The sequence below is a fragment of the Canis lupus genome, chromosome 24 (assembly GCF_048164855.1).
Source record: "Canis lupus baileyi chromosome 24, mCanLup2.hap1, whole genome shotgun sequence".
Taxonomy (NCBI): Eukaryota; Metazoa; Chordata; class Mammalia; order Carnivora; family Canidae; genus Canis; species Canis lupus.
The window spans coordinates 22,286,892-22,312,429 of NC_132861.1; the positions used below are offsets into that span (position 1 = coordinate 22,286,892).

Genomic DNA, 25,538 nt, shown 5'->3' on the forward strand with positions numbered 1-25,538 from the left:
GGAACTACTTTCAGATTATACTTTCTTACAGTCCAAGTAGTAGGAACTATCCTATATCCTTTTGAAGTTAAGTCATTGACATTAACAGACTCCCACAGTGTATCACAGTGTTCAAGATTTACATTTCTAGGAGAGGATTTGATCAGTCTAGCTTGGATCATGTGCCTTTGTCTTAGCTGGGGAGGGGAGGATACCTTGATCAGTGTTCTCCACAAGATTACATGCAACGAAGGAAAGAAGCTTCCTAAAAATAATTGGGTTCTATCACAGAAAGAAAGGGAAGGGGTTTCTAGGTGGGTAGAAACAATAAGGGAGTATTATACAAAGAAAAATCCTAATCTGAGGACAGCTGCTGGTTAATGTGGTCATTTTAAATTTGGAGATACACCTGGTTATTGATATTTACTATCTGGGTACCTGTTTGAGGAAAAATGTTAAGAACAAGAAAAAAGTTAAAAATTTAAAAACTAATTGGGAAAGAGGATGACTAATTAGGCTCACATATGTTTATTGCATGTACTGTTTGTAATGCAAACTAACCTGGAAGTTTAAATTACAGTAGGTCACAGCAGTTAAAGTAATCTGAAGTATATTGAAAATGATGTGCATATCTGAAGTATATTGAAAATGATGTGCATATGCACTCAATGATATAAGGTAGTTTTTAGAAAGTATGCTTAGTAATAAAGGGCTTGTAAATAAGTGTGGCTAGAATGATCTCATCTGTATTTTTTTCATTATAGGAGAATGTTAAAGGCTGAAGCCACTTGCCAGTTTAATTATCATAACTCTTGTTTACTCAGTTCCCCTCCTTGCTTCCCAGCAAACTTTGTGTAGTTATGAAGGATTGGTTCTTCATCTAGTCTTTTTTCAGTCCATGTCTTATTGCAGAAAGTCGAAGCCATTGTATTTAAAGCCTTTTGAAACCTAGAAACCTATCTCTTATAACTCCAAGGTACTGGCTTTTAAAATTTTGCCTTTTCTAATGGATTTTAAAAACCTAACTATGAAACTCGGAAGCCATATTAATGGCTCTTGTTTTCTATGTTCTGTTGCGTATTTCTTTTCCTGTGGCAATTGATGCCTCACCGAATTAATAGGAGAAAAATGTGGAGAGGACAAGGAAATAATATTGGGTAAGGAACCTTGATTAGTATTTTCAGAAGGTATTCTGGTGCACCTCTACTACTGTCTTCACAGATAAGTAAATGCAAGCTGTATGTGCCTTGAGAAATGGGAAGGCCAGGGTAGGTAAATCATGTCATTTTGTGTTAACGAAGTGCAACTATAAGAAGAGCATTTTCTAAGGACAAAGGCATGATCAGGGAAGGATTGCCTGACCACCTTTATTTCATTGTCATTTTCATTCTTTGTCTTATAGATTCCCTTCCAGATATCAGTTTTAGAAAAGCTAAATTATAATTTTCAAATTAACCAACCATTGAAGTATTATTTTAGGCAAGAGAGAGATCTACTTTATATACATATTCATGAATGTATATACTTTAATCTGTGCTTGTGGTATTAAAAGATACATGCTTCATTCATACATAAGATGAAGTTGAGAGGTGAAGCTAGATAACTTGTACGATTCATAAAAATTTTATTAACACAATTATTTGTACTTATCTCATTTTAATATATGTAAGTTAAACTTTATAAAAGCTAGGTTGCAGTGAACTATACACAGAGATGATACATAAGGTGTTCCTGAGGATGTGGAACCCTCTTGCACTGTTGGTGGTAATGTAAGATGGTGCACCCACTCTGGAAAACAGTATGGAGATTCCTCAGAAGGTTGAAAATAGAGCTACCCTGTGCTCCAGCAATTGCACTACTGGGTATTTACCCCAAAGATGCAAGTGTAGTGATCCAAAGGGGCACCTGCACCACAATGTGTATAGCAGCAGTGTCCACAATAGCCAAACTGTGGAGAGAGCCCGGATGTCCATTGACAGATGAATGGATGAAGATGTGGTTCATATATATATAAAATGGAATATTACTCTGCCATCAAAAAATGAAATCTTGCCAATTGCAATGATGTGGATGGAACTAGAGGATATTATGCAAAGCGAAATAAGTAAATCAGAGAAAGACAATGATCATATGCTCTTACTCGTGAAATTTAAGAAACAAAACAGAGGATCATAGGGAAGAGAAGAAAAAATAAAACAAGATGAAATCAGAGAGGGAGACAAACCATGAGACTCTTAATCATAAGAAACAAACTGCTGGAGGGGAGGTGGGGTGGGATGTGGTAACTGGGTGATGGACATTAAGGAGGGCACGTGATGTAGTGAGCACTGAGTGTTATATAAGACTGATGAGTCACTGACCTCTACCTCTGAAACTAATAATAAAAAATGATACATTAGGAATATTTAAAAACCATCGTTATTATTAGGATGCATTATATCTTTAAAATTATTCCTAATGTGGGATATATAGGCACTTCTATTATACTGTTAGAAATGAATGTTCCCTACCCAGTTTAGAGTAGGATAGGAAGTCTGTCTCCTTCTTCATACTACTCAGATTTCCATGTTTAGCAGAACAAACTATAAAAGAAATATATGAAATGTCACACATATTCAAGTAAAAGTTGGAATCTTTTTTTTAAATAGCCAGCTGAATCAGAAATCTGTTGCATTCTATAGACTAATAAAAAAATCAGAAAAAAATTAAGAAAAAGCAGATTTCTGTGTATTGATTTTTTTATCCTGCAGATTTGCTGAATTCATTTATTACTTCTGATAGTTTCTTGGTAGAGTCTTTAGGGTTTTCTGTATATAGTATTATGTCACCTGTAAATAATGACAGTTTTATATCTTCCTTGTCTGATTGCTGTTGTTAGATCTTCCAGTAATGTGTTGAATAAAAATGATAAGCACAGTCTTGTTCCTGATCTTAGTGGGAAATCTTTAGCTTTTCACCATGAAGTATGATGTGGTTTTGTCCCATATTGAGTATATTCCCCCTGTCCCCACTTTGTTGAGTTTTTATTATAAACAAATGTTGAATATTGTCAAATGCTTTTTCTGCATCTATTGAGATGATCATATGATTTTTCTCCATTTTGTTAATGTGGTGCATCACATTGGTTTGTGGATATTGATCCATCTTTGCATCCCTGGAATAAAGTCTACTTGATCATGGTGAATCATGCTTATAATGCATTTTTGAATTTGGTGTCCTAATATTTTGTTGGGTTTTTTTTTGCATCTATGGTTACCAGAGATATTAGTCTGCAATTTTCTTGTTTTGTAGTGTTTTTGTCTGGCTTTGATATCAGGATAATTTAGGCCTCCTAGAATGGAAGCACTGAAAGCTTTCCTTTCTTTTCTATTTTTCAGGATAGATTGAGAAACTCTTTCTCATTATCTTTAAATAAAAATGATTTACATTTCTAAATATGAAATTGCTCTGGCATTAGAACTTAACTGCCTTCTGAACTATAGGGTTTAGGTGTCTCTGCACTATTGACTCCCCAGTACTCTTGATGCATGTGTTAGGCATGTCCTCCTCTGTTGGAAGTCCTTGTGACAACTTCAGGGGCTTGATTCTTATCAAATGTTTAACCACTTTCAGAAAGTTTTTTCATTCACTGAAAGGATATTTTTGTGAATTTGAGGAGTATGTTCTTTTTTTAACTCAAGCATCTTTATTATATCTTTTTCCCAATATGGACATCTTTTTTTAATTTTAATTTTTTAAGATTTTATTTATTCATGAGAGACACACAGAAAGAGGCAGAGACACATACAGAGGGAGAAGCAAGCTCCCTTGCAGGGAGCCCGATGTGGGGCTCCCTGGGACCTCGGAATCACGACCTGAGCCAAAGGCAGACTCAACCACTGAGCCACCCAGGCGCCCCATCTTTTTTTTTTTTTTTTTTTAAGATTTTTATTCATTCTGTTGAGAGAATGGGAGCATGTACAAGCAAGGGGAGAGAGATTTGGAGATTCCCTGCTGAGCAGAGAGCCTGATGCCAGGCCTGATCCTAGGACTCTGATCTATGATCTGAGCTCAAGTGAGCTACCCAGGTGCCCCAGCAATTTGGACATCTCTTTGTACTTTTTTATTCTGGTAACAACCTGCAACCTATGGGGAGGGTACTGTGGATCCCCCACCATATTTTTCATGATCCAGATGAAGGCTGAAACACTTTATCTGGAATTCTGGGAAAATTTGTGATGAATCCAGTCTGTACAACTCACACCTTTTGTCACAATTTGTAATCTGTCTGGGGGCCTCTGAACTATTGAGTGCAAAATCCCTGCCAAGAGTGTGGTGACTTCAGAGGCTATGAGAAATAGAAAATAGATCCGTGAGTCAAATGTCTCTTGTAAATGGACGGGTTCCCACTTCTGTATTATTAAAAAATGAGAGAAAGCAGAGCAGAGGACAGACCACTAAATGTGACACTCTGCAAGTACAAATTTTAAATTAAAAAAAAATGTTAATTGATTTCACATTCAGTATGATATCTTTCAGTTTTTGGTAATAGCCCTGTACAATGAGTAAGGAACATGGTAAAAGGAGAGAAATTAAAGCCAAATTGAAATGTCTCCCTTTCTCTTCCTGGGGATTCCATTTAATTATATATATCAGAGCCAAAGAAATACTCTAATCATTTGTCTCAGCAAAAAGTTTTTACTTTCATACCAAAATCTTCCCTGGTTACTGTCCAAGCCAGTTGGGTAACAGGAGTTGCAAGAATGCCCCAGATTTCCTTTAGAAATAATTTGGAGGGGAAACTGTGACTGTTTCCGTGGGCTCCCCTAAAACCAAAAACACCAGTTAGTATTTCTCCCTATAATACTGGGGAGAATACTTTTCAAACACTATTGCTCTGTGTGTAGAAGCAAATAGGGATAAAGGGATACACTGACCTACAAACAGTCTGTTGAAGACACAAACTGCTCTGGCTAATTCTCATGCTAACATGTTCTGTAGCAGCCACAGAAGTTTAAGGGACACAACCTGAAAGCCCCAAAGCACAAAACATTGGTTCACAGGGTCCTCTGGTTTAAAAAATTTGAATCCTTTATTTCTGGTTTTCAGGTATTTTGAATTGCTGCATAGTTTTGTAAATTAGATGTGAAAGTAGTTTCTGCAGAGTATTTGAAAATCATTAAAGACAAGACCCATAGTTAATGTAAATATTGTTTATTTTGTTGCTATACTTTTTGCTACCTCATAAAAATAAGTGTCTACTTTTCTATTTCCTGGCTTATGTCTGTTAGAGTAATACATGCTCCATTTGCTTATCATCTTTGTGGTGCAAACAACTTGACAATTCTTATCATGAGGCTGGTGACATATTGTGTGGATATATGTTAAGTAGTATAGAAATTTTGCTTTTTATTTATGTTTGAAAAGATTTTATTTATTCATGAGAAGCAGAGAGAGAAAAGCACAGACATAGGCAGAGGGAGAAGCAGGCTCACTGCAGGGAGCTGATGCGGGACTTGATCCCAGGGAGCCCCTGGGACCATGACCCGAGCCAAAGGCAGACGCTCAACCACTGACCCACTCAGGCACCCTGCTTTTTATTTTTTGAATAGAAGAGTAATAATTAAGATCAACAGCCCATGTTTCTTTAACTCTACCCAAGTAAAACCAACAAGAGGTGGAGGGAGTTGGAGGTTCTCAAAATATATCATAGTAGACTTTTAAAAACATTTTCTTTTAATTTCAGGCTTAGAGATGTTGAAAATAGTGAAAAGAGTCCTATATACACTTCACTCAGGTTTCTGAAATGTTAACATTTTACCACGTTTGTTTTTTCTTATTCTTTCTTTCACTGTTACATGTGCTATTCTCTGACATAAATTATTTTGTATATGTATATATAATACACAAAATAAATGTGCATGTATATATAAATACTTTAGTGTGTATTCCCTTGTAAATGGACATTCCCTTATATGAAATCAGAAAACTGATATTGATTGACATTCCCAAATCAGAAAACTGTTGATATGTATTATTATCTGATCTACAGACTGCTTACAAATTTTTCAGTTATTTTACTCTGTCTTTTAAGGCAAACCCCCAAAAAACCACAACCCATTTTTTTTCCTGTTCCACATTCTAATAATCCAGGAGCATGATTATATTTATTTGTCGTATCTTTTGAGTCTCCTATAGCTTTAGAACAGTTCCTCAGTTATTTGTCTTTCATGACTTTGACATTTTTTGAAGAATGTAAGCCATTTATTTTGTAGAATTTCCCTCAATTTGTGTTTATCTTGTTTTTCCTTTTAAGATTCAGTTTATGCATTTTTGGCCAGAAGTGATGTTATCATATCAGAAGGCTATAGAGGCTTTTGATATGTCCTGCAAAAAGATTTTTTTAAATTGCCAATTTTAATATTATCACGTGGAAAGCAGAGTCAGAGATTCTCAAATTTATCAAGACATAAGTACTCACTGTGTTTATTCTCTGTAGTTTTTTTCTTAAGAAAATTTCTGGCCTTTCAGGCAGCTTTTACCAAGTGGAAATTGATGAGTAAAATCAGGGCAGAGAGAGGAAGAAAGAGCTATTGTAAAAAGTATAAAGTTGTTTTATGTAAATCAACATGGGCTATTGCAGGGATTGGCCTTTTAAACCCTCGGCCAAGAATGATAAATTATTCATTCCTGGAGTACATCTGCCAAAACGCTGAGATCAATATACTCTTCTTTTAGAAGTTTTATACTTTCCAAGGCAAATATTCAACTGTATTAAATAGGAAAGGAAGAGAGAACCCTGTTTGATCTGGTAGAAGTAAATAGACATTGTTTATTAATACAATATTCAATATTACATTGAGTCAGGGATGTTTTTGTTACCTTTGCACATCTCTCTCTTTTTTTTTAAAGACTATTTATTCATGAGAGACACAGATAAGCAGAGGGAGAAGCAGGTTCCCTGCAGGGAGCCCAATATGGTACTTGATCCCAGGACCCTGTAATCATGACCTGAGCCAAAGGCAGACGCTCAACCACTGAGCCACCCAGGTACTCTACCTTTGTATCTCTTATACATCTAGCAGAGTGCCATTAAGTAGAAAATTCCTAGTAAATATATTCAGTTGAGTTTGGTTCGTGCTCTAGAGACTTTAGATCAGGGTTTGAGGGACGCCTGGTGGCTCAGTGGTTGAGTGTCTGCCTTCAGCTCAGGACGTGATCCTGGAGTCCCAGAATCAAGTCCCACATCGGGCTTCCTGTATGGAGCCTGCTTCTTCCTCTGCCTAAGTCTCTGCCTCTCTCTCTCTCTATGTCTCTCATGAATAAATGAATAAAATTTTTAAAAAGGAAAAGATCAGGGGTTGAGCTAAATGCTGCTGTTCACCTGTTTTGTAAATAAAGTATTATTAAAACATAGCCATACCTATTCATTATATATTATCTGTGATTTTCTTTGTGTTACTATGGCAGAGTTGTGTTATTGTGACTGTGTGGCCTCCAGAGCCTAATGTATTTGCTCTCTGGCTCTTTTGCTGACTCTTCTTTTGGATTATGATCACTTTGACATTAATTTGTTTTTGTTTTCCTTCTAGAGCACACAGTAAGATGTTTCACCACACTGTGTATAACTTACGGATTTATGCAGTTGTAAGTGCGAGAAAAATGGAAGTGGACTTTGCTAGGTTAGGGAGTGTCTGTGTATTTAAATTTTGGTAGCTTTGACTTCCCAAAGGAGTTATACCAGTTTATACTTAAAACTAATTTTGTGGTAAGCTTTCCTTCCCCATAACTTTGCCAAGTCAGCGCATTAACTGTTTAATCTTTATCCATCTGATAGAGGGAAATGATACGTAGGTTTGATAGGCATTTCTCTTTTTTGTATTGTATTGAACTTTTTAAGAGCCATTTATGTTAGATTGAACTTTTAAAATTTAATTCTTTTTTGTGAATTGTCTTTCAACATCCTTTCTGATACCTTAAATTCTCTTAAAAGTATATAGTGGGCACATGTCAAGAGGATGTGTGATATGAAATATCAGTGAAAGAAATTTTCCTACAGGGCAAAAATAAAAAACCCCAATACTACAACTCTCAGTATATCCTTTCTATAGATGAAATTGAATTATGTTTTTTGCCAGATGAAAGCATTCATTTTCAACTTATCAATCTTCTATAAGTCATTACCTAACTTTATAGAGTTTATGTCCTAACCAATAGAAAATAATAAATCAAAGCCCTCTTCCTCAGAGCAAAAGATGACTACGAGGCAGGCTTATTTTTGATACTCTAGTCTGAGTTTGAAAGGACATGCCACGGTCTTTTGCCTTATTTCCAAGTTTTAGATAATTTTTCTTGATAATTTTTCTTCCCCTATTTTATTACATTTCAAGTGATACTATTTCTTTATGAATTACCAGTGAACTTCTAAGGTTACCTAGTTCACCATTGTCTCTCATAAAATGTACTTACTGTTCTTTTTTGCTTTATAGGAACTCACTATACAATGACAAATGGAGGCAGCATTAACAGTTCTACCCACTTACTGGATCTTTTGGATGAACCAATTCCGGGTGTTGGTACATATGATGATTTCCATACTATTGATTGGGTGCGAGAGAAATGTAAAGACCGAGAGAGGCATAGACGGGTGAGTATTTTCAGTAATTTTTTAGTGTAGTGTATAACTAGATCAGCTAGATCACTTAATAACATATCTTTGCCATTGACCTCTGGCAGCCAAAATACTTACTATACATTAAAGTACATTGAGGTAAATTTCTACATTTTACAAGTAATACATGTTTTTTCTCTGTATATGTAATTTTTTAAAAGATTTTATTTATTTATTCATGAGAGACACGGGGGGGCGGGGTGTGTGTGGCAGAGACACAGGTATAGGGAGAAGCAGGCTCCATGCAGGGAGCCTGACGCAGGACTCAATCAATCCCGGGACTCCGACGCAGGACTCAATCCTGGACTCCAGAATCATACCCTGGGCCAAAGGCAGGCGCTAAACCGCTGAGCCAGTCAGGATCCCCTTTATGTGTAATTTTTTTAAAAGTTTACTTATACCCCTGGAAAGGACTTTGAGGTAGCTTAAAATCAAGGAAGAATATAATAAGACAAGAAGGAAAGACTGAGAAAACACAGCATAAAATCAAGGTGTAGAAGTCAGCATGATTTTTGGCTTTGAACAGCATAGGAGCTCCAGCAAAAGAAGAAACTTGTTATATGATTCTTATGGCGAAAGAAGAAACACGGAAGGATAGTTTCGTGGGGTCTTATTGTTTTCTTTTAGCTCCTTTCTCAATTTTAAATGCTGATATTTCTCAAATTGAGTTCTGTAAAGGGCATGTTAAGTGTTGTAATGAATTACTAATAAAAAAAGTATTACTTATATTGCAATAATATTTCTAGTGGCTTTTATAGCAAATGTATATTTCAGCTATGTCTTGGGCTAAGGAGTTGGGCTAAAATTTCTTTCGAAATAAATTGTTCTGGGATGCCTGGGTGGCTCAGCAGTTGAACATCTGCCTTTGGCTCAGGGCGTGATCCCAGAGTCCCGGGATTGAGTCCCACATTGGGCTCCCTGCATGGAGCCTGCTTCTCCCTCTGCCTAGCTCTCTGCCTCTCTCTGTGTGTCTCTCATGAATAAATAAATAAAATCTTCAAAAAGAAAAAAAAAAAAAAAACTTGTTCCATTTGTAACAAAAAATAAATTCCTGCTAAATTAAAATAAATAAAAATTTTAAAATTAAATCAATATTTTATCCATTAAATAAAAAACATTTAAAATAAGAATGGCTTCTAAACAGTACAACTTGTGGGTTGTGACTTAGTGATACAATGTAGTCCAAAAATAAATTTTAAAAAATAGAAAAAGAATCTCTTTGAAAAATAAAATTCCAAATTCTAAAAGGCTTGTTATAACTTTGAGGTCTGAAATTTACTTATAAATGAAAATAACTGCATACAGATTAGTTACAACCTTTCATATTAACATATACATGTATAATTGAAAATAGAATTAGATTATTTTTTGACAAGTATAACCCCTGAGATTCATCATTTGGTATTTACCTTTTTGGGAAGACACTATACAACCAGTGGGGATTTTCAAAGTTTTTGAAAAAATACATATTTATTTTATTTTGTTTTATCATCTGAGAACACTTTTGAACTCTAAACTCTGAATAGTTGCTGAGAATGCCTAGGGAACTTAGTTTACCATATTAGATACAAAAACTGAGAAATTTTTAATGCGTTGACTTATTTAAAAGTAATAAAATCCCATTACACATTAACATCAAGATACAGTTTTATGAAAACAAAACCTTTTTATGAAAAATAAACATATTTTCTAAAATAAAAAATATTTAGTGAGAGAGTGACATGTTACATTTTTATAAATCTCATTGTTGGTTTTATAAAAGATTGCTGGATTCTTTTTTTTTTTTAAGATTTTATTTATTTATTCATAGAGACAGAGAGAGAGAGAAAGGGGCAGAGGCACAGGCAGAGGGAGAAGCAGGCTCCATGCAGGGAGCCCGACATGGGACTCGATCCAGGGTCTCCAGGATCACACCCCAGGCTGCAGGCGGTGCTAAACTGCTGCGCCACCAGGGCTGCCCAAGACTGCTGGATTCTAATATCTGCTTCTGCATTCAGTCTGTTGTGATATGTTATTTGGGTTGAAACATATGAAGAAAATCTAGCCTTATACAGATAGGTAATTGGATAAGCTAGGAATATTTTGATAACCTTTTTATATCATTGTGGATATTCTTTGATACCAAAGTGACAGGTGGTAGTTTCTTAAAGATTAGTTGCCAATGTGTAATCCGAAACTATATCAATGAACTTTTTGCCTTTTGTTACATTAAAATCTGTTAGTTCACTTTGAACTCTAATGAATAATTTTATAACATCATGTAATGATCATTTGGAAAATACTCACTGATTTATTATGCAGTTCTTTCAAGTGTTGACACTTTTCATTAAAAAAAAAAAATCACAATTGTTAATATTAGCCCTGATCTCTAGAAAAGTCTTTAAGTATTGGGAATCTGTCATCTTTAACAGTGATAGATACAAGTTTTCCAAAATTCTTGTTTTTACTTGAAAGCTCAAATTCTGTCATTAAAAACAAATATACATTTATTTCACTTGAAATGACAGACTTGGTTTGTCTTTGGGAAGATGCCTGTCAGATTCCTAAGTCTGAAAAACCATAGTTTGATGTCTTTGTTTCAAGTAAAAATGGTCTTCCGGGTGTAGGTGTAAAGTTTATTTTGCAACTCAAGTAAATCACATGCTTCTCCTCAAGACATACCTCATACTTCAGTATGTATCAGAAGGCTTTATGTATACCTAAATCATCACACGTAATATAAAGAAGACTCTGATTGAGGCATAGTAATTTTTACTACTTCATTAAAGACATTCTTAATTGAAACTGGTATTTACTTACTTTTTTTTTTTTAACTGGGATATGTGACAGTGAAGAATGTAATAATGACTGCCAGTACATTTGGATGCTACTGCCATATGTGCTGAGGAGCAGCCGTTTTGCATTTCCTTTTGTGTTATCAGTGAAAATGTCAACACAGTGTAAAAGGCACATCACATTTTAATATTCTGATAAAAATAGTTTTGACCTTGAAGGTCCCCTTAAGAAGGTCTCCGAGATCCTCAAGGTGTATGTGGCCACACTATAAGAACCAGTGTTTTAATCCCATTATGCCTAGTGTAGGCACACTCTTGCATCTTGTATGATTATTAAGTAAATCAGTTGTAGTTAGAAGTATATACATTTACAAAGTCATTAATTACTCAGATTGGAGTTTAAATGTGTTTCAAAGTGAAGGTAGTATGAAGTATCCATACGACATCATGTTCATAAAATTTTAAAGAGAATCAAAACTAAGAGAAACCACAGTATATTTTTTGCCTTTTGGTTTTAAAGATAGTCCCTAGTCCTTGAAAATATGTAAAATAATATAACATTTAAAATAATATGAAAAAATAATAATAATATGAAGTGGTCACTGTCCTAGCTATTCTTGTCAATCATCTCTTTCTAGATAGGCCAAATACCATTTTTCCATACTTTGATCTATGCTTACATAAACATAAAAATTTTTTAAACCTGGGAAACTGTACGTGGATGTTATTTTTATTTATTTTTTGTGCTTTTTTAAAAAATTTTTACCAACATATAACACCCAGTGCTCATTTCATCATGAGTGCGCTCCTTAATGCTTGTCACCCAGTTACCCCATCCTCCTACCCACCTCCCCTTCTGCAGCCCTTTGTTGTTTCCCAGATTTAGGGGTCTCTCATGGTTTGTCTTCCTCTCATAAGTTTTCTCCACTCAGTTTCCCTCCTTCCCTTATGGCCCCATTCACTATTTCTTATATTCCACGTATGAATAAAACCATATGACAATTGTCTTTCTCCGATTGACTTATCTCACTCAGCATAATACCCTCCAATTCATCCACGTCAATATAAATTTGGTAAGTATTCATCCTTTCTGATGGCTGAGTAATAGTCCATTGTGTGTGTGTGTGTGTGTGTGTGTGTACACACACCACATATTCTTTATCCATTCATCTACTGCTAATGTGAAGGACATTGTAGCTCCTTCCACAGTTTGGCTAATGTGGATATTGCTGCTATGAACATTGGGGTGCAAGTGTCTTACTATTGTTTTTAAAAGAAAAACTTTTATATATCAGTGCATATACCTACTCTTTTCCCCCCAAACTTTTTCTTATACTTGTTAGCCCTTCTACCTCTTAATTTAAAGTAAATCTACATTATATCATTTCAAAAATTACTATTTCAGTATTTTGCAAAATGTCAGTAATCTAATTGTCATTCCTTTTTTATTTATTAGCATGAAAATTTCTACAAAGAGAACCTTCTTTGTACCAAGTATCTGGATTCCCTGAAGTTTAGATTGTACAGAAAAAGGATAATTTAAAATTAAATTGTTCCCTAGTATCCTCAGAAGTTGGCCAGTGAGAGTTTGGTTTGCTTGTTTGGCTTCTGTTTCTTTATCTTCATGCTCTCATAGATTTCAATATATTTGATGTGTTTTAATCATCCCTATTATTATCCTTGTTGATGCCTATGTTATTCCATTTTTGACTAGCAGGGACTTATTTGGGTTGGTGCTTGTGTCCTTTGACACATCTGTAGTAAGTAGATTGGTGTATTCTAGGAAAACAAGATGATACTAGCTCATCTTACACATTTCCTGCACCATACCTGGAGTCAGCCACTGAGGAACCCTGGTTCCTTTGAAGGGAGAAGGTTTATAGGTGATGTGGGCGCTAGAGGTACTTGTGACTGGGTTAGCCATTGTTTTTTAGCCTCTTAAGTCTATAGGAACCTTCTAACTTAAATTCAGTAATGAAAAGACTTTTATTTATCTTTTGGGTCTTAAATCTGTACCATCCTTCAGCCATACCAAAAATCTCAACATCACATATATGACTTACTTTACAACACACCGCAGTTTCAAAATATTACCAATACTATCATTAGTGATGTGCTTGTTGAAAAGTTGTAGTGTTTTCTTTTTTCTATAATCGTTTTTATTCTTAGTGTTTATCCCACTAAGGTCACACATACAAATTACTTTGTTTTAAAGTCACCATCTCTTCTAACCTGTTTTGCCTCCCTCCTCTTAAAATAATGATTTACTTTTAAAACTGTATGGTTTAATTTCTTTATGTTTAAAAAATACAAGTATGTATATTTATATACTTATTTTTTCTTAGATAAATTGCAGCATACTGTACACACTTCTGTCCACTTTGCTTCTTTTCCCTGTATAACACATATCTATCTCATTCTTTTAGTGAGTGCAGAATTTTTCATTACAAATGATACACTTCAGTTTACTTAACCAGTACTGTATTGATGAATATTTAGATGATTTCCAAATTTTTACCTCATATTATCTGAAACATTATAGTTATTCTCATTAAGAAGCAGCATGGGGTTTAATGATTATTTTTTAAAGAAATGAACCTACCTTCAGTCTTTAAAGAATACTTAGTATCTGAGATTGGTTGTTTATAGTATAGAAGATATAAAATTGCGTTATTCAACTCAGAACTTAACGGAGTCTTTTTAGTGAGATCTTGTGGCTTAAAATAGACCAGATGTTTGAATTCCAGCTGTACCCATACTGTGGGACGGTTTGAGCATTGAAGTCTGAGAATATGGCTTTTTAAAGCAACAATCCTTAATAGAATGGAAGAGGTTTGGGCTAGTTAGGGATAAGTTTAAAACTGCATTCTTACTAACAGAGGGAAGAGTTGCTTTCTTGTGTCTTAGTCGAGTGAGATCTGGAAATCAAATGTATTCCTATCCTGCTAATTTCACTTCCTCCACTGTATTCAGTAGAGGACACTTCTGCCCTACACAGTGATAGAAGAGAGCCTCTAGATGTTCCAAGTGCAATTAGAACTCTCCATACCTGCATATTTATAGACCTACAAGTTTTGGCAGGCCCTTTATTCACATGACTTTTCTATATTGTATTTATGGGCATAGTACTATTATTAACTGGCCTTACCTTTTAAAGAATATCATTCGGGATGCCTGAGTGGCTCAGTGGTTAAGCGCCTGCCTTTCAGTTCAGGGCGTGATCCTGGAGTCCCGGTATTGAGACCCACATCAGGCTTCCTGCATGGAGCCTGTTTCTCCCTCTGCCTCTGTCTCTCTGTGTGTCTCTCATGAATAAATAAATCTTTAAAAAATGTTTAAAAAATGAAGAATATCATAATCCACGTAATTGCTAGGACCAGAAAATGGCCAGGGAATGACAGACATTTCAAGCAATAATATCTTATTTCTGTTAATATAAAAGATGTGTATCAGCTACATTTGATTCAATTTAAAACAACATAGGCCAGACTCTAGGTGGTTTGTGAACCCCTTGCTCTCAAATCCTGAGGTTTTTGTTAAAAATGCAGATCTCTGGGTAAATGTTTATCATCTGTTTTACATGTATAACAATTGTCTAACATAGTGGTTCTGCCCCAAACTCACCTTTCCCATTATTTAGCTTATACATTACTGTCTTGTGTATAGTAACTGAAAAAAAAAAATTGTTAGATTCTAAGTTGTGGCTTCTGTTCATAGTTTGAAAAATGAGGTATAAACATTTCTAATTTCAGATCAACAGCAAAAAGAAAGAATCAGCATGGGAAATGACAAAAAGTTTATATGACGCATGGTCAGGATGGCTAGTAGTAACACTAACAGGATTGGCATCAGGTAAAGAAAAATCTTAATGTAATCCTTTTTTGGTTAACAGAAAAATAAATAGTTCTCTCCTTCACCCTACAATTTATTTTCAGGTCCTGTTGGGTTTTTAAAAGCATTTGTTTTATTTCTTTCAAGAAATCTTAAATATAAGACTAGGAGGCAGGTAGCTTCAATGTCTAGTCTTGGTTCTGTTACTTTAAGTGTCAATCTGGTTTGGTTGATCTTTCTCAGTTCATTATCTTATCTGTAAAATACATGATTTGGGCCAGATAAACAATAAAGTATCTTTTAATATTATCATAATAAGTAGCTAATATTTATTGTTTCCTATATATCATGCACTGCCTTAAAATTTTGATGAGTATAAACTGCATGGCAGTCCTATGGTATAAGTGCTATCACCATTTTACATACACCATAAGTGCTATCACCATTTTACAGATGAGGTGCCTGAAGCACAGAGAGGTGTTAAGTAATTTGACTGACATCGTTTGCAAATGTATTAAAGTTTTAACTCTAATAACCTGATTCCTGAACCTCCTGCCAGATATCTGCTTTTAAAGATATTTTAGTATCTTTTAACCACCTTTATTACAAATCACAATTAATTTAAATGATGTAACTAGTTGTAATTTCAAACAAAGAATAGCCATTTTAAAGAGTTGCTATTTATACTTTTAAAAAAGTAATATAAACTTATTTATACCTAAGACTTAAAAATCTTAAATTTGTGATATTCCCTATGTGCCCCTTTATGTATAGGGAGTCCCCCCGCTTTCTTTGACCATTTTAACTTGATAGTCTCAACACTCCAAAAGTGGACTTAATTTTTTTTTTAACACTACCTTCAACATGTTTTTACAGGGGCATTGGCTGGATTAATAGACATTGCTGCTGATTGGATGACTGACCTAAAGGAGGGCATTTGCCTCAGTGCATTGTGGTACAACCATGAACAGTGTTGTTGGGGATCTAATGAAACAACATTTGAAGAGAGGGATAAATGTCCACAGTGGAAAACATGGGCAGAATTAATCATAGGTCAAGCAGAAGTAAGTCTTGCTGGGTCTGAAGATGAATTAATAATCAATACAGTGAGATGAGTCTCCGTTTAATTACAGAATCATGTACTACTAGATGATTGCAACTGCATTAAAAGAAAAAAAATGTAAAAAAAATGTAATCGGTTAGAGTGGAAAAGAAGAATACATTGCAGCAAGTAAAATATAAAGTTACAAGAATCTCTTATGTTAGTTAACAATATAGTCACGTTCAGGTCTATTCAATTATGACATTAAATATATTTCTTATTGTAGAAAAGAAGTGCAATAGGATCTGTATAATCATGGAAAATTAATATGAAGTCAAATTATTAAAGCTGCTTAACATATCACAATTGTCAGGAAGTATAAATTATCAGTAAATTTAGTAAATCAGTAAATTTAAAATAAGCCTCGTACCTGGAGCTATCTTGAAGAAATCCACAGATTTTCTTTGTGGCATTATAGTATCTAAGTGATTATGTTATTGCTCTTGATGTTCAGTAATGAACATTGTAGAAATTAGAATGTTATATAATATATATAGTTACATGGTCATATAAGGATGTGTTTTTAAAATTTTGTTATAGCTGAAATTTTGAGCTAAAAAGAATATTTGCACGGGCAGTATGCTGTTTCTCCCTTGATCTTCAGGAGAATTGCAGCAGAATGAGATCTAAGTGCAAATGCAATCTTGCCTTCAGCTGTTTTCAAACTGTGGTTTGTGGGTAGGCAGAGGTTAAAGTATAGCAGATTTTTGGCAACAAGGCTTTAGGTATCAGGAAACAGATTAAGCCTCTGTGTATATATGAATATGTTTCTTGATTCTACTCAAGTATTTTGTTCATATAAAGCTTTTACTATTGTGGAAGTAAGCCAAGAAACTCTTATGAGTTTCACCCAAGCTTCTTACGTGGCAAGCACTTACATTCGGGTTGCATTGTACATTAAATTCCTACACTCTTAAACAATTTGCCTTTTAGGGTCCTGGCTCGTACATCATGAATTACATAATGTACATCTTCTGGGCCTTGGGTTTTGCCTTTCTTGCTGTTTCCCTGGTAAAAGTATTTGCTCCATATGCCTGTGGCTCTGGAATTCCAGAGGTAAGCTGTACAATATTTAGTATCATTGAACATTTAGTAATTGTTATGATGTTTATCTTTTTGCCTTTAGGGGGAGAAGTAGTTGTTTCTCTGGGGAAATTGTAATCTGAAAAAGAAAATTTAAAAAATGTAAGCTGATTGTAGACATCACAACAAATTCTTCCCCGTGGTCATTTCATCATTAACGGTGGAGGTTGATTTTTTTTTTTCCACCACTAATTTAGCACACGGCTAAACAAATATCAGAAGACTCGGTTATAAAGCTGGAAAAGTGCTATGTGGCCTAAAATTCTTCAATGGATTAGTTGATGTTTTGCTGCTATGAACCTGATTTGAATATATTTACTCTTTTTTATGACTATCTTTTAATTATAAGTTAATAATTCTTGAATTTGGCAGATAATAATTATAACCACTTTATGCTTGAAATAGACATATGACCATAGTGAGTCAATAGTACAAACTTTTGGGTTTAATTTTTTATCAACAGTAATTTAAAGAATATACTTAGGATTGAATGGTGTGATGGAAATTCATTTCTTTCCCCTTTTAATTTTTCTGTTTTAGTAGGTTATCAGCTTTTTGTAATGCATTTCCTTTTGAAAGTTAATTTTAGTGATTTTAAAAGTTCTGTTAATTAAGAATGTCTTTAAAAAAAAAATTAAGAATGTCTTTAATAAGGGGTAATATGCAGCATTTTAGCTGTTGTCACTTATACTTAATATATAGGAAAATATTACACATAATAATAGCTGTCTGAGAAGACAAAGTATCCTAATTTCTGACACAGAATGTCTGGAATATATCTAACTGTATTTCTACCACAGAAATATTCAAATATACCTTTTCCTGGTTATGTAATTACAACCCTTGTATTAAGGCCTGTATTCCTTTTAGCATGGCCTTATAGTCTAGTTTTATTTATAAGATAGGGTTGCCTTCAATCCTTGCTTGAGAAGAGAATTAGAATAATAGTTAAAGCTTTTGAAAAATTGTAAGTTGTTCCATGGTCCACCAAAAAAATTTGCAAGGTGGTTTTGTGAGTAAAACAAGAGAGTAACTTAAATTAGTTAAGTGTTCCTGTTTCCTGAATGAAATTAAGCTGTCTTAATCTTTCCTTTGTAGATTAAAACTATTTTAAGTGGATTCATCATCAGAGGTTACTTGGGAAAATGGACTTTAATGATTAAAACCATCACATTAGTACTGGCTGTAGCATCAGGTTTGAGTTTAGGAAAAGAAGGTCCTCTGGTACATGTTGCCTGTTGCTGTGGAAATATTTTTTCCTACCTCTTTCCAAAGTATAGCACAAATGAAGCTAAAAAAAGGGAGGTAAGTGTCTTTTGTAGTTTATTTGGCAGATAAATATCTTTACATAGACTTATGTCTGTGAGAACTTTCTAGTGTAAAGATCATGTTTTAACTCTTCACTTTTTGGATAAATTTTGTATTCAGATTCAAATGTAAGAAGGAATCCTTTTCGAGTATCTTTAATGTCTTTCTAGACTACATCCCCAGTACTGCTCAGTCACCCCTATATTTTAGAGAAGTTTTGATAGACTACTTGGTGTACATTGATTTCAGTTGAATTTCACAAAGCTCTTTTCATTTGTTTTTGCTTTGCCTTACACGTTTATTCATCTGAAGTTTTTCCCAAATGCAACGTTATTTTTCCTCTGATTTCTCAGCATCAGTATTTTTCCAGGGTTGGGAAGTCTTAACAGCTATGTTTTTCCTCTGGAGGAAGTGTCTAATGCCCCTGAAAGAGGTGTGCCATCTACAGAGAGCTACTTGGCACCATGAAGATGTTCTGAGGGCCTTAGGACCTCCTGAGGTTTACATCAGAGATACACATTAAAGGGAATATAGGAATTCCTCTTCATTCAGCTGTTTGGGAGCATTTATTTCCTTTATTTTTATTATTATTTTTTTAAGCCAGCTGAGATCTTTTTAAATTTTTTTTTTTTTATTTTTTTTATTTATGATAGTCACAGAGAGAGAGAGAGAGAGAGAGGCAGAGACACAGGCAGAGGGAGAAGCAGGCTCCATGCACCGGGAGCCCAACGTGGGACTCGATCCCGGGTCTCCAGGATCGCGCCCTGGGCCAAAGGCAGGCGCCAAACCGCTGCGCCACCCAGGGATCCCCGCCAGCTGAGATCTTATAGGCAGCCTTTAAATTTAAGAGAATTCCCTAATGTTTCTAGATCGCTGTAGATATTTTGTAGAAGAAAAATAGGCTCCTGAGACCTTTTGTATTTACTTTGCGGCCCAGTCCCTTCCTGTTATTCCAATCTAGTCTTAGGTCAAAACCACTTTGCGTTTTTAAGGTATTATATTTTTATATCATTAAATATGGAGAACTCAGAGGTCTTTGGCCCTACCACGGGAACTTCCATCCTGTTGTTTTTAATAATATAACAAAAAAGTAGAATACTTTTATCAAACTATTTAATTCTTCAAATGAAATGATTCCTCGTTCATTTTAGTGTTACTACTAAAGCATCATTCATGCATTGGCAGTAGTCTAAAATTGGAACACCTCAGAGCATCATAGTTCCATCTCCAAATGATAATTGTGATTCTAGCACTATGGTCCAACAAAAATAGCTAATATTATTGATTACTTACTGTCTTATCTGGTTCTGTGACAAGGTTTTTACTTGCATTTTAAAATTTAGATGCACAATAATCCTATTAACATGGCACTATTATCCCCATTTATAGATAGGAAATAGAGCGTAGAGCTGCTAACCTGTCCAAGATTACATAGCAGAGTGTCAGAATATGGATTGAAATTTATTTTTCTCTGACTCCAAAGTCTGTACTCCTTACTGCTACTACTATTTCTACTGGGACTGTGGATATGTGTATGTTAAAAACAAAACAAAACCTAACCTAAAACTGTACTGTTGTAGCATTGCAGATTAGTGGGTAAAATGAAACTATAGCATTTGTCTCTTCAGTGCAGTTCTTTTACTTGCTACTTTGGCATTTTAGGGGTTAGATTTTTATTTTTTTATTCATTTTAACTGCAAGATGGAATTTATTAGAAACTGTCATAGAATCCACTTAAATTTTGAGTATATACTATGATGATTAGTGACATCTTTGACATTAACTTTGTTCACTTTAGTATATAAATGGCTAGAGTTTAATTGTTAGTTAAAAACAGTAAGGCCTTGTGTTTCAGGTTTCTTCCTATGTTCACTTCATTGACATTTTTAAATTAAATGATTCTTTTATATTTATAAAACATTAAAATGTGTATGAGTTTTGGGTACTAGGGTGTTAGCTTGATTGTAAAATTCTTTTAAATGTAGAATCAGAGAACTCAGTTAATTGTGTTGTCTACAGTCCTGTTAGTGGTAAAAAACAAAATTGTTAAATTTGCTGTCATCTCCCAAATAAGCAGAGTATGCATTCTTAAAACCAGGTACAATTTATTCATTCTTTAAAAAATGTTTTATTTATTTGAGAGAGAGAGAAAGAGAGAGAGCAGGGGGAGAGGTAGAGAGAGAGAAACCCAGGCCGACTCCAAGCTGAGAGTGGAGAGCCCAACTCAGGGCTCCATCTCACAACTCTGATATCAGACTTGAGGTGAAACCAAGAGTCATATATTTAACCAACTGTGCCACCCAGGTGCCCCTAGCCAAGTACAATTTAATTAAAATAAATATTTGTTTATCTTTAATTTGTCAAGCAGCAGCCTGACAGTGGAGATCATGTTCTTAACTATATATAATTTAATTTTGATTATTTCCAGTTTCTTTTCCTTAAGTGTAAAACTTGGCCATTTGAGAAAATGTATTTGGTACCCTCAGATATGTACTGGAATGAAATAGTGAAAGGAATAAAGACTTTTAGAAAAGTTATTACAGAATTAAGGTCCAATAAATTTATATGTATAGTTGGCTTTATGCTGGTGAGAAGTGGGCAATGTCCCAGTGACAGATTGGGGAGTTGGAGAGAGGATATATAAGAGCTGTTTGTGGATATTTTTGTCTTCTTTAACTTTATTGTAGGGTTCCAGTTTGGAAAGAGGTAGCCATCGTTTGTGCTTTAGATTAAGGCTTTCCATATTGGCAGTAGCTATATTTTAGAGGACTTAGAGTAGTGAAAATAAGAAAATTCAAAAGGTTTTTAGTCCTGTAGATATTTTACTAGGATTTAGAAAATAGTCATTATTAGGGGTGCCTGGCTGGCTCAGTCAGTATAGAACTCTTGATCCTCGGGGTCATGAGTTCAAATCCCACGTTGGGGATAGAGCTTACCTAGAAAACATTAATTGTTTATGATGAAACAATTAGCTCTAAAATCTGAAGAAATTATATCCTGTTTAAGAATAAACTACTTCCCCCCCCTCCCCAAACTCCAGTAACTACTCTGTCTACTGGTCTTCTCAAACATCTTGAGAATTGTCTGTATTCATTGCCTTTTCTTCTTTGCATCCTATTTGCATTAGTGTATCTTGCACAAATATTTTTTGACTGAATATTGAATATGTGAATGACCTTTCAATTAAAGCAGAAGAGAAAAATATCTTTATAGAGGAAGTAAATATTTGCCTCTGCTTGGGGAGGAGGGGTAGACAGGAGTTAAATTCAGAAGAGACATTTCAAAAATTCAAGGAACATGAAGAATTTTTATTTGGTATATTTGAATTTTTAAGAATATATGAAATAAAACAAATCCTCTTTTTAGGTGCTATCAGCTGCCTCAGCTGCAGGGGTTTCTGTAGCTTTTGGTGCACCAATTGGAGGAGTTCTTTTTAGCCTGGAAGAGGTAGGTTTAAAAAAGAAAAAAGCACTTACAACATTATGTATAATTATTATTACAAATATATTTTAGCATGCTTTTCAGTTTTATAGCTAGTGTAATAGACTTTGTTTTTAAGTTTTCTGGATTTTATTTTTTGGTGATTCTTACAGAGTAATACATTACATATGTTCTTTACCTTGAGAAAAGCCTTAAAAATATTATTCTTGTATAAATATTAGTGATTGTAAAAGTAAGCAGAAGTGGATTTGGCTTAGTAGAAAATATTTAACCACTGTCTGTTAAATTATCACCCATTTTTTTATTTAAAAATTTTTAATCAATTCCTAAATTATGAGTTTGTCTTGTATGCATATTTCTGGGACAGTTATTGATGTTTAAAGAAAATGATTTTAATTGCATCAGTGGCATATTTTGTTTTTGTTTTCTCATTAGTGCTTAAGACTTTTTACATGTTTACATAAAAATGTGACTAGGAATGTTTTAAAATTTACTTTTCCACTTTGTATTCTTCTTTTCTTTTTAATATAGAAGAGGCAAATTAAATACTTTTTAATGACCTCATAGGAGTTAGTGATGGTGCATTTATTCTTTACTACATGATTGAATTAGAGGTGAAACTCATTTTGAAAAAACAAAAAACGAAACTCATTTTGAAAATAAAGCAATTCTGGGTATCTCAAGTGATTATTAGACATTTTTGATCAATTGATATTGGAAATTTGTAATGATGTGATAGCCAAGGTTAACAAAACATCCATTTTTTTTCTTACTACAGTAAAATCTTTTATATGTAAACTCTAGCTGCAGCAAAAATTAGACCATGATGTTCACCATTCAAGTTATAACATACCAGAAACATCTTATAAAATTATAGCATTAATTTTTCTTTTCCCTTTTTTTAGGTTAGCTATTATTTTCCTCTTAAAACTTTATGGAGATCATTTTTTGCTGCTTTAGTGGCTGCATTTGTTTTGAGATCCATCAATCCATTTGGTAACAGCCGTCTGGTTCTTTTTTATGTGGAGTATCACACACCATGGTACCTTTTTGAACTATTTCCTTTTATTCTCCTCGGGGTATTCGGAGGGCTTTGGGGAGCCTTTTTCATTAGAGCGAATATTGCCTGGTGTCGTCGACGCAAATCCACCAGATTCGGAAAGTATCCTGTTCTTGAAGTCATTGTTGTTGCTGCCATTACTGCGGTGATCGCCTTCCCTAATCCATATACCAGGCTCAACACCAGTGAGCTGATCAAAGAGCTTTTTACAGACTGTGGTCCTCTGGAATCCTCTTCTCTCTGTGACTACAGAAATGACATGAATGCTAGCAAAATTGTTGACGATATTCCTGATCGTCCAGCAGGCCTTGGAGTATATTCAGCTATATGGCAGTTATGCTTAGCACTCATATTTAAAATTATCATGACAGTATTCACTTTTGGTATCAAGGTAAGTGCTAATGTGAGGTGGTTTTAGTAATCTCAGCATGTTAAAAACTTGTATGTGAAATAAACAGTGAAATGTTTATCTAAAGGTGGTTATAAATGTAGGTTGAAAAAGTTCTTATCTTTTGGGTTCCATTTTAAGTATTGAAAAAATAATTCCTTTGGATATATTGTTAAGCATGGTTATCTGTTACTATGTAATAGATTATCCCAAAACCTAGCAATTTAAGAAAACTTTATTTTTCTCTTGATAATGAGTCAATAATTTGGGAAGGACTCAGCTGAGCACGTTTTGTTTGTGGTCTGTCATATGTGCCATCAGAAATGACTAAGGCTAGTCATCTACCACCTGGGCTGGGAAGATTCAGACAACTGTGTCAGAATGTCTGGCTTCTGGAACATATCTTTGTCTCTCTCTCTCTCCCCCCCTACCCACCCCTGGTTTTCTGACACAGTGCCTTCAGAGCATTTAGAGTCCTTAATGGTATCTCGGGGTTCCAAAAGCAAATGTCCCAAGAGGATCATTTTTAACCTGGCCAAGGAAGTTATGCACATGCTTTCTGTTGCGTTCTATTCGTCTGGGCACAAAGCCTGCCTCTTAATGGGAGCAGTGTCAGGGAATTCATGATCATGTTTTAAAAGCACTTACATTAGGGTTTTTTTTTTTTTTCTGCTATAATAAACTATTGCAAACTTCAAATCACACAAATTTATTATCGTTTTGGAGATTAGAAGTCCAAAATGGGTCTCACTGGGCTGAAATCAAGGTGTTCATAGGGATTTGTGGAGGTTCTAGGGGAGAGTCCATTTTTTGCCTTTTCCAGCCTTCTAGAGGCCGCCCACATTCCTTGGCTCATGGCCGCCTCCTCCCAACTTCAAAGCCAGCAATGGGTAGTTAAGTCTTTTATCTCATTATTCTGACACTAAGTCTTCTAAATCCTTTGCCCACATTTAAAAGAAATCTTTGTGATTATTTTGAGCCCACCCAGGTAATTCTGGATAATCTCCTGTTTTAAAGTCGGCTGATTCACAACCTTAATTTTACTTGCAACATTTTATTCCTCCTTACCTTATTGTGTAACATAAGGAATTAGGATATAGATACCTTTGGGGAGCCAATACTCCACCTATTATATAACCACAGGGTATTAGCTTGAAAGGACACTGCAGACTCATTGTTAAATGCCTAGCCTGTGAATACCATGCCTTTTTCAATAAGGATTTAAGGGAGTTTGGCCTAATGCCCTGGGACACTTGAATTTACAACAGTGAAAATGACATTCATTAGTGATTTGCCAGTAAATGTAATTCTCTTATATGACTGTCAATGCTGTATATGAGGATCAAATGTCAGCTAATCCTTGTTCTTTAATATTCACTAGTGATAATATGCTTTTACAGGTGTGAATTATGTGGAATGATTCCTTAATTTCAACAAAATCTTAATGATAGTTTTTTGAAATATGGTCTTTTCTGTTCTCTGTTTAGTCCACTGGGTATATAAGAGTTAAATGATAGAAATACCTTGTAGTTCACTTTTTTTTTCATAGTGAATCAAGTTAGAGCAGCTGTTAAAACCCGTTTCTACAGTAAATTGATTTTTCTGTAAATCCCAACTTTCTCATCTTTAGTTGAGCTGTAGGATGCTAGAGAGAGCTGGCAGGGGTTTGTTAAGTTCCACGTTGCCCTGTGCTCTGGCTGAAGAATCCCAACTGGCAGTAGAGTAAAACATATTTTGAACTCATCTGTTTGGATAACCTTTCAGTCATCCTGATGCAGTGTTCAACTGCCATCATTTTATGCTCAGCTTATTTCATATCCAGAACATTTTAGAGCTCTTAGTATATCAATCCTTAAATGATCTTGCTTAAGGTATTTACTATTCTTGTTTTCTTCATTAAATTTAATTGATGAATAAATATT

General features: G+C 34.6%; 1 protein-coding gene across 7 annotated transcripts in view; it reads left to right on the forward strand.

Moving 5' to 3' along the window:
• Positions 1-25,538, forward strand: part of CLCN3 (chloride voltage-gated channel 3) — an 88,120-nt gene that overhangs the window by 43,715 nt on the left and 18,867 nt on the right. For 5 of the 7 annotated variants that reach the window (XM_072795972.1, XM_072795974.1, XM_072795976.1 and 2 more), the window contains 7 exons: positions 8,448-8,605; positions 15,156-15,255; positions 16,111-16,298; positions 17,270-17,392; positions 18,518-18,724; positions 22,094-22,174; positions 23,074-23,619. In XM_072795972.1, coding sequence (XP_072652073.1) covers positions 8,448-8,605; positions 15,156-15,255; positions 16,111-16,298; positions 17,270-17,392; positions 18,518-18,724; positions 22,094-22,174; positions 23,074-23,619 — 1,403 coding nt within the window. Of the gene's footprint in view, positions 1-7,550; positions 7,606-8,447; positions 8,606-15,155; positions 15,256-16,110; positions 16,299-17,269; positions 17,393-18,517; positions 18,725-22,093; positions 22,175-23,073; positions 23,620-25,538 lie in introns of all 7 variants that reach the window. The other 2 variants (XM_072795979.1, XM_072795975.1) reach the window with 1 other exon arrangement.